The 9,048-nt window shown below is 46.2% G+C and overlaps 1 protein-coding gene across 1 annotated transcript; it reads left to right on the top strand.

Moving 5' to 3' along the window:
- Positions 1-4,333: 4,333 nt before the first annotated feature.
- Positions 4,334-8,221, top strand: LOC119298968 (hydroxyproline O-galactosyltransferase GALT2-like). The gene is made up of 7 exons (XM_037576277.1): positions 4,334-5,225; positions 5,750-5,982; positions 6,092-6,382; positions 6,689-6,817; positions 6,895-7,068; positions 7,142-7,249; positions 7,421-8,221. Exons 1-7 carry the CDS (start codon positions 4,388-4,390, stop codon positions 7,634-7,636), a joined length of 1,989 nt encoding a protein of 662 aa, XP_037432174.1. The 5' UTR covers positions 4,334-4,387; the 3' UTR covers positions 7,637-8,221.
- Positions 8,222-9,048: the final 827 nt, after the last annotated feature.

The raw sequence follows: 9,048 nt of genomic DNA, 5'->3' as shown, positions 1-9,048 counted from the left end.
GGGTACTCAACGAGCCGACCCGACTTTAGTCACCGCCTGTATAGTATGTATATATGTATGTATATACCCATGATCACTTCCCGAGTGATCACAGCCCGAAAGTATAGCATGGAAGACGGACAAGAATGTAGGGCCACTGATGAACTACTAGCAACCTATACTAAGCATGCAGGATTGCAGGTAAGGTATCAACAATTGTAGCAACAATGACAGGCTATGCATCAGGATAGGATTAACGGAAAGCAGTAACATGCTACACTACTCTAATGCAAGCAGTATAGAGAAGAGTAGGCAATATCTGGTGATCAAGAGGGGGGTCTTGCCTGGTTGCTCTGGCAAGAGAAAGGGGTCGTCAACACCGTAGTCGTACTGGGTAGCAGCGGCGTCGGTCTCGGTGTCTAGCGAGAGAAGAGGGGAAAGAAACAATAAATATTAAGCAAACAGATGCATGACGATGCATGACATGTCAAGTAACGGTGCTAGGGGTGCCCTAACACGGTATGAGGTGATACCGGTGAAGGGGGGAAACATCCGGGAAAATATCCTCGGTGTTTCGCGTTTTCGGACAGATGAATCGGAGGGGAAAATTTGTATGTTCACTATGCTCGGGATGCGTGGCGGACGAACGGGCTGCGTATCTGAATTCGTCTCGTTGTTCTGAGCAACTTTCATGTATAAAACTTTTTCATCCGAATTACGGATTATTTTCTATGATTTTTCAAAGATTTAAACAATATTTTGAAATTATTTTAATTCAAAATTAAATAACAAATTGCTATGTGTAGCCAGCTTTGTGTACACAGAGGCTGACAGTGGGTCAGGGAGGGTCCAGTCAGCAGTGAATAGTAAAGGTGGGTCCCGGCTGTCATAGACTTAGGCACTTTTAGTTTAATCTATCATTTTAATTTACAGCAGGGCCACATGTCAGCGAAATTAACTAAAAGTTAATTAGTTTTATTAAATTCCTAAGTAGATTTATCTAATCTAAACATGGGCCCCTCTTATCATTGGCTAGCAATTAAACTAACTAGAAATTATCCCCTAAACTAATTTGTACGGCCCGGGCAGTGGTGGCTGTATACACACACAATGCTAGGTGTAAGAGAAGATGGCATTTTGTGATTTTTATAGGATTTAATTCATGCATCGAAAGGATTTGGTCCAGTGGGATAAAATGAAGTTTGTCAAGTATACTTTCTACTCATATTCTTCTTAGACCTGTTAACAATTGTTTAGTGTATGTTTAGAGGCTGTCCAAAGGGTTAGTTAGTGTAGGATTTGCAAAGCTAGCTAGCAGCACCTACAGACTACAGTACAAGCATCAATACAGCAAGTAGCGGTGGGAGCAAGCGGGCTGGGGCGCTGCAGCAGGGGAGGCAAAGCCGTGCACGAGGCGGACGGGCGCGCGTATGCGCGGGCGCGGCCGGGGTGCTCCGGCGGGCGCACGCAGGGAGCGCCGGCGACAGCAGCAAAGTTGCAGGCGAACACAAGTGGCAGAGAACGGCGGCGAGAGCAGCAGCCATCAGCAGCAGAAGCAACTAGCGGCAGCAGCGCAGGTGGGCACGGACAGGCCGCGGCGGTTACACGAGCGCGCAGGAGCGCGGACGCGATGCTTCGATGGCGCCATGGAGAACTCAAGGAGGCGATGTAGGACACGGGAAGCGACGGGGTTGGGTGCTACGGGTTCCTGAGAACTCCAGGAACACGAAGCGGAGCTCGTCGTGAGCTTCGCGAGCAGTGGCCGCGGTGGCGACATGAACTGAGATGGTGAGCTTCGGACGCGACGTCTAGCTAGGCAATGGGCACGGATTAGATGGTGAAACAGAAGGGGTTCGGGCGCCTGCTCACATTGTTGACTAGGAGCTGCTCGGTGATGCTGGAGGGACTCGTGGTGAAGCGAATCGACGATGAGTGTGCGGTGTCCGTGGCGGAGGAAGACGTGTCGACGAGGCGATGGGAAGGCGAGGACCAATGGCGACGCGGCTCCGGGCGTCCACGGGGCGGGCTCGAGGGGTTGGGGGCGCAAGGGGGGAAGTGGGGATTAGGGTTCGCGTGGAGAGGGGGGCCACCGGTTAAGTAGGCGCCGGAGGGGTGGCGGATGGGCGCCACGGCGACGCCCTCTGCCGTGGCGGCCATCGCCGGTGTCCACGATCGCGTGAACAGGGGAGATGGGGAGGGGATTTGTTTTGTTTTGTTGTTTGGGTTTTATTTTTCTATTGTTTATTTTCTGCTCTGTTTTCACTCAACTTTTAATTTATTAGAGTTCTATAAAATATAGAATTTGTTCCTAAACTATTATTCCTAATTATACCAATGCCACAAAAAGTTTCACCCAAAAATAAAATAGCTTAACATTTTAGAAATTACAAAAGGCATTTGAATAATTGTTTAAGCCACTGTTTTATTTATTTTTTAGCACCTAAACATCTTATAAGAATTTGGTTTCTTCTCCAATAATATTTATGAATTATTTTCCACAGCTTGCACATTTTGGTTTTGACATTAAAAAAAACTTTTATTTTTGACTTTATTTTAAATTTAAATTCGGACCGGATACGAACCAACGCGAGTTTAACAACAGTAACAGTGATGACGTGGCATCATCAGCAGAAAATCACTGTAGCTTAATTATCCGGGCGTTACAAAGGTAGACATGAATGATCACACAATCTTCTTCTTCAAGACATGCTTGCAATAAGCTCAACTCTCACATGACTAATCTTTGGATAATTCCTTGAATAACACCTTGATAGACACAAACTCTCCTTGAAACAAACACATGTACTCCAAGAAAAGCCTATGGACAAAACCTTCAAATATAACTCAAGGCAACCATTAGTCCATAGAGATTGTCATCAATTACCAAAACCAAACATGGGGCACCGCATGTTCTTTCAGTTGGTGTATTTGTATGCTAGCATCTCTATTTGTAATGTGTTTGTGCCGATTCTCTCCCGGAGGATGTTGAAGTTTTTGTCCATTAACTGTGGATTGTTTTGGAGTAGGAGGACATCCTCAAATGAGTCGTTATATTTATCCATAGTGCCATCCTCTGTGACCCATATCTGGCTCTTCCGCTCATCTTCACAAACTCGAGATATGAACTAGAACATCAGTGGCTAACCAAAAACCACACCGCCAATAAATTCATCTAGAGCATCAGTCAGGTGTTCATAGACCATAGATGTTTTGTGTGCAAGTTGGTAGATGCAGCTATATGCTACCACCTCCGAGGTGAATTTGTACTTATTCTTGTACATTTTCATTGCATCTTATTCACCAATGCTAAGCTTAGAAAATGTTTCGTAGCAATTATGCATTCCGCCCTCTGCGATCTATGATAACTATTATTACATACGTTCATATTCAGTTGCTTAGGAATTTTTCCCACTACAAAAAGAAACATAATGGGCCTGAAAACTTCTTTAGTCCTTGTTCGGTTGCTTAGGAATTTTTTCCACTACAAAAAGAAACTTGCTCCCTACGTTTCATATTAGTTCTCGCTGATTTAGTACGTCTTTGTACTAAATCAAGTTGTACTAAATCATCGAAAACTAATATAGAACGACGATAGTATTTATCATCCCTAAGAAAAAATGATTTTGTACTAAATTTGTGATTGCATGATATGGTTTTGTTCATTCATTAGATAGTAAAGACTTGATTGTGACAAAAGAAGATCCAAATTAGGAAAATAAACTTATTTGTTTCAGCAATGCAACATTTTTCACAAATAACACGGGAATTTCAGGACACAATTATGAAATAGAAACCATTTAATAATTAATGCTAGCAGTAGCATAATGAGAGTTGGGAGATACCATAAATCGACCTTAGTGCTCCCTCTGTTTCTAAATATAAGTCTTTTTAGAGATTTCAATATAAATTACATACAGAGCAAAATGAGTGAACCAACATTTTAATGTATGTCTATATACATCCGTATGTAGTCCATATTAAAATCTTAAAAAAAACTTGTATTTAGGAGCGGAGGGAGTAACTTGAAATAGCCCTAACCGAAATAGAAACCATTCAATAATTAATGCTAGCAGTAGTATAATAGCAGTTGCAAGAGACACTAAATCGATCTTTTCTTAGTAGTAACTTGAAATGTAACCCAAAACATCCATAATAACTCAAATTGAACGCATCTTTTGTTCTAACTCGACGTAAATAAACACTTGAGTTAACTCCATACTCCAAACAAAACCACAAGAAAAAGTAAACTCTCACTGTCTCCCCAAGAAACCGCCAGCTCAGCACCAACAACCCTCCTCCCTATCACTTTCCCCTTCCCGTTTTTATTCCCCGGCTCTCCGCGGACCCGGCGAGCTCCGCTGCCATCCCAGACCCGGTAACCCACCCGCTCCTCGCCGGCGCGCCGCCGATGAAGCGCGCGCGCAGCTCCGAGATCTTCCTCGGCGGCCGGGCGCGCGCGCGCAGGCGCCTGGCGCCCCTCCTCGCCGCGGCGGCCTTCGCGTACCTCGTCTTCGTCTCCGTCAAGCTCTCCGGCCTCGGCAGCTGGGAGGACGCCGCGGCCATCGCCCGGCCGGAGACCGCCGCCTCGCGAGGCGAGCTGCTGCAGCGGGATGCCCTCGAGCGGGCGCCCCGCGGGCGCCGCGCCGCTGGGGGCGGTGCCACTGTCACGGGGTACGGCCGCATCACCGGGGAGATCCTCCGGCGCCACGAAGCTCTTGGCGGGGGCAGTCGGAGGAGGTGGGGCCTGCGGGGGAACTTCTCCGAGCTCGAGCGCATGGCCGCGGAGGCGTGGGCGCTCGGAGCCAAGGCGTGGGAGGAGGCCTCCGCGTTCTCCGGCGACGTGGACGCCATCGTCTCGGGCGACGGCGCGGCGGTCAAGTGCCCCACCTCGCTCGAGCTCGGAGGCGGCGGCGAGGGCGAGACGGCCGCGTTCCTGCCGTGCGGGCTGGCGGTGGGGTCCGCGGTGACGGTCGTGGCGACGGCGCGCGAGGCGGTGGCTGAGTACGTGGAGGCGCTGGAGCGGAGCGGGAGCGGGAACGGGACGGTCATGGTGGCGCAGTTCGCGGTGGAGCTGCGCGGCCTGCGCGCCTCCGAGGGCGAGGACCCGCCCAGGATCCTCCACCTCAACCCGCGGCTGCGCGGCGACTGGAGCCGTCGGCCGGTGCTGGAGATGAACACGTGCTTCCGCATGCAGTGGGGAAAGGCGCAGCGCTGCGACGGCACCCCCTCCAAGGACGACGGCCATGGTGCGTGCGCTCAGCTCATTGTACTGCAATTAGCTGTAATTGAGCTTGCTTATTTTGCTGTCTTTATGCTCCTGGCACAAGGACAATGCAACTTTGCCGGTTCAGTAACCAGTAATCTGTATGGGTCAATATACCATTCTGCATTGATCTTCCATTCTCCATTCATAGGCACGCAAGTTTGTGTTTATTTGAATCACTTGCTCATTAGTTATTTTGACTGTTCGTAGAGTTGTAGCAATGATTTTAGTTCCTGTACAATTGAACTTACTGGTACTAGTAGTTGACAGAAAAGGGGATGCTACGTGTAATTGCGTCGCGCTCCATAGTTTTTCAGATTTTCCGTATGCAATTGTAATGTATTGGCTGGATCATGTTTTACCAATCTGTCTCCCAAAATGTTCTCTGATGCTACATATCTTGTACTATGTATTCCTTTTTGAAATGGTATCAACCCTCGCCTCCACGCCTCCGTGTCGGTTGACATTACCTTTATGTGTGCTGACAGTGTTGTTAACTTTTTGCAGTCGATGGGTTTCCAAGATGTGAGAAATGGGAACGGAGGGACATGGCTGATTCAAAAGAAACAAAAACAAGCTCATGGTTCAACAGGTTCATCGGCCGAGCAAAGAAACCAGAAATGACCTGGCCATACCCATTTTTAGAGGGGAAGATGTTTGTTCTCACTATCCAAGCTGGTGTTGAAGGATACCATATTAATGTAGGGGGTCGTCATGTTGCCTCATTTCCTCATAGGATGGTAAATTCTGTTCCTATGACAAAGATTTTATCCGGTGTATACAATTACGGATGTTGTACAGTTCTGCGAATGAAACTACTGACTAGTTTTTGTTCTCAATGTTTATCAGGGATTCACTCTCGAAGATGCAACTGGTTTAGCTGTAACAGGCGGCATAGATGTCCACTCGGTGTATGCAACCTCTCTTCCGAAGGCACATCCTAGTTTTTCTCTGCAAAATGTCTTGGAAATGTCTGATAAGTGGAAGGCTCGCCCTGTGCCAGAGGAACCGATTCAGCTTTTTATCGGCATTCTCTCTGCTACAAACCATTTTGCTGAGCGGATGGCTATTAGAAAAACTTGGATGCAGTTTCCTGCAATCCAATTGGGAAATGTGGTTGCTCGATTCTTTGTCGCACTGGTAAGATAAGTCTTGCTTTCTCCGTTCACAAATATAAGCTGTTCTAACTTTTTTGTGAATCGGATTATATAGACATATTTTAGTGTGTTTGCTCACTCATTTCAGTCCGCATGTAGTCCATATTGAAATATCAAAAACATCTTATATTTGTGAACAGAGGGAGTGTGTTTAAAAAAATGACTGAATCCTTTTTGTCGACGCATGATATGCTACAGTTTGGTCTTCGTATGCATTTTGCCATAATGTCTTGTTAATATAATTGCAAAATAACGTTAACACCACTGTGGGATATGTTTGCTTTTGTAGAGCCATAGAAAAGAGATAAATGCAGCACTAAAGAAGGAAGCAGAATATTTTGGAGACGTTGTCATTCTGCCATTTATCGACCGGTATGAGTTGGTGGTTCTCAAAACAGTTGCGATATGTCAGTACGGGGTAAGCCATGATGGTTCTTCACATATTAGTTGGCTCTTGGCAATGCTTCATTATCACCCACTCTTATTTCTGTGCAGGTGCAAAATGTTACCGCAGAGTATATCATGAAGTGCGACGATGATACCTTTGTGAGGCTGGATGTAGTGTTGCAACAGGTCTCTACCTTCAACAGAACCTTGCCTCTTTATCTTGGCAACCTAAATCTTTTACACAGGCCTCTCCGGAGCGGTAAATGGGCCGTGACGTTCGAGGTACATTTCGTTTCCCACAATGTGAATCCATATACATACAGCTGTGCACTCCTCACAACGCAGACACCTGCAGGAATGGCCAGAATTGGTGTATCCCCCCTATGCCAATGGACCCGGCTACGTAATTTCGATTGGTATTGCCAGAAACATCGTGTCCCGTCACGCAAATCAGTCACTAAGGGTAAGATCTTTACTCTGACCGAGCTGCAGCGCATCAGTGTCCCCTTGATCCTACCATATCAATATATCATCATCTGACCCTGAATCCACAAGAAAAAAAGTATCATCATCGTCTTACGGCGACCATCTTTTTTTTTTGCCGGTGTCTAACGGCCACCATCTGTTGCTGCAGCTGTTCAAGATGGAGGATGTGAGCATGGGCATGTGGGTCGAAGATTACAACACTACCACCATCACCGCCCCGGTGCAGTACATTCACAGCTGGAAGTTCTGCCAGTATGGGTGCGTGGACAACTACTTCACGGCGCACTACCAGTCCCCCAGGCAGATGCTGTGCCTCTGGGACAAACTGTCGTTAGGCCGCGCGCAGTGCTGCAACTACAGATAACACGACGCTCATCCATGGCTGCTTCACCAGAGCAACTGATGGCTTAACTAGGCGGCATCCGTCAGTCCCACTGCCGTAGTGTCATTTTAGAAGAACACCAGGGACCAGGCCAGCATGACTGACACCCACCAGACCGGGTGTCCATCACCCTTAACTCGAGTTCTCTACATCTGCTCTATCGACTGACAGCGGCGGAGACTATGGACATCACCATTGTCTGTTCTTCAGTGCACAAACAAGATACGCCATCAATTGGTTTGATGTTATCAGCTGCTTCACCTCCGGGAGCTCATGCATTGGATATTTGGAGGGATGAATCTACTCGTAGTGGAAGACGCTATTTGTTCATGTCATTGAAGATGACTATACAAACACGAGGGGCCAAAATTTGCTGCGTGTAGTGTACAGGGGCGAGTAATTTTGTACTCCAGTTTGTAGGGTTGTTGTGCCCTTGGGTTGCAGAGGGAGCTGATGTCTCGTTGATACTGAATTGGTGTCATGTTCTGTAGGACTAATATAAAAGGGTTTGCTAATTCTTAAGTCTTCTGTTGAGATATGTTTCATAATCTTTGAATCTTCACAAGACATGCACTGAACTACTGATGCACATTTTATAGTTGCTTTTTTTAGAAGAAACAAATCCATGTGCAAGTGGGATCAAACTTTGGCCTCGGGTTTGAGATTTGATACCATGTGTGTCTCGCCGAGGTAGGATATACAATATTTTTTCATTAGCAGAAGACGTGTCATAGGATAGGTCCTTAGTGTATCTCTGTCCAGCCAAATGCGGCATTGAGATTTGTATTCTTTATTTATTTGCTTCTTTTGTGAGCTGTACTCCGCAGACCAGATTTTGTTTGTTTCGTCGTTTTAATAAAGTGGCCGCATGCATCTCTTTGATGCAGAGGCCGGGGGATGACCTCCTTTTCAAAAAAAAAGAAGAAGCAGAAGACGTGTCTGTTGGCACAAAGACCGAGATGTTATGACCGTTGATGAAAACCACCATATGTTCTATTCAGTCATTTTTGCACTCGAGTAATTTCTGACTTTTATTGAATTTCAGTTCTTCTGGAATATTTATGATTTATTCTATTCTATGTAGTTTACGTATTTTAACAAACATATGTCATGGTTCTCAGTATTTGTTTTAAAACATTTCAATTCTTTTGTTGTAATACAAGTTCAGACTTTTGTAAGAAATGGAAATTTCCATATTTTTTCTTTGCACCTTTTTTCGGTTTGGGGACTCGACCACATGTCATTGATCACGCCATGCCGACCACATGTCATTGATCACGCATGCTGACCAAGGTGCGGAGCTCTTTTTTTTAATCAAGATATTTAGAGTCCAGGACATGTATTAGGACATCTCCAACGTGGGTCATCAAAATGCCTGCGAATGTTTAAACCAA

Source organism: Triticum dicoccoides, chromosome 5A (assembly GCF_002162155.2).
Source record: "Triticum dicoccoides isolate Atlit2015 ecotype Zavitan chromosome 5A, WEW_v2.0, whole genome shotgun sequence".
Lineage (NCBI taxonomy): Eukaryota > Viridiplantae > Streptophyta > Magnoliopsida > Poales > Poaceae > Triticum > Triticum dicoccoides.
The sequence above is the reverse complement of the archived record's forward strand: the minus strand, read 5'-3'. Positions and strand labels throughout refer to the sequence as shown.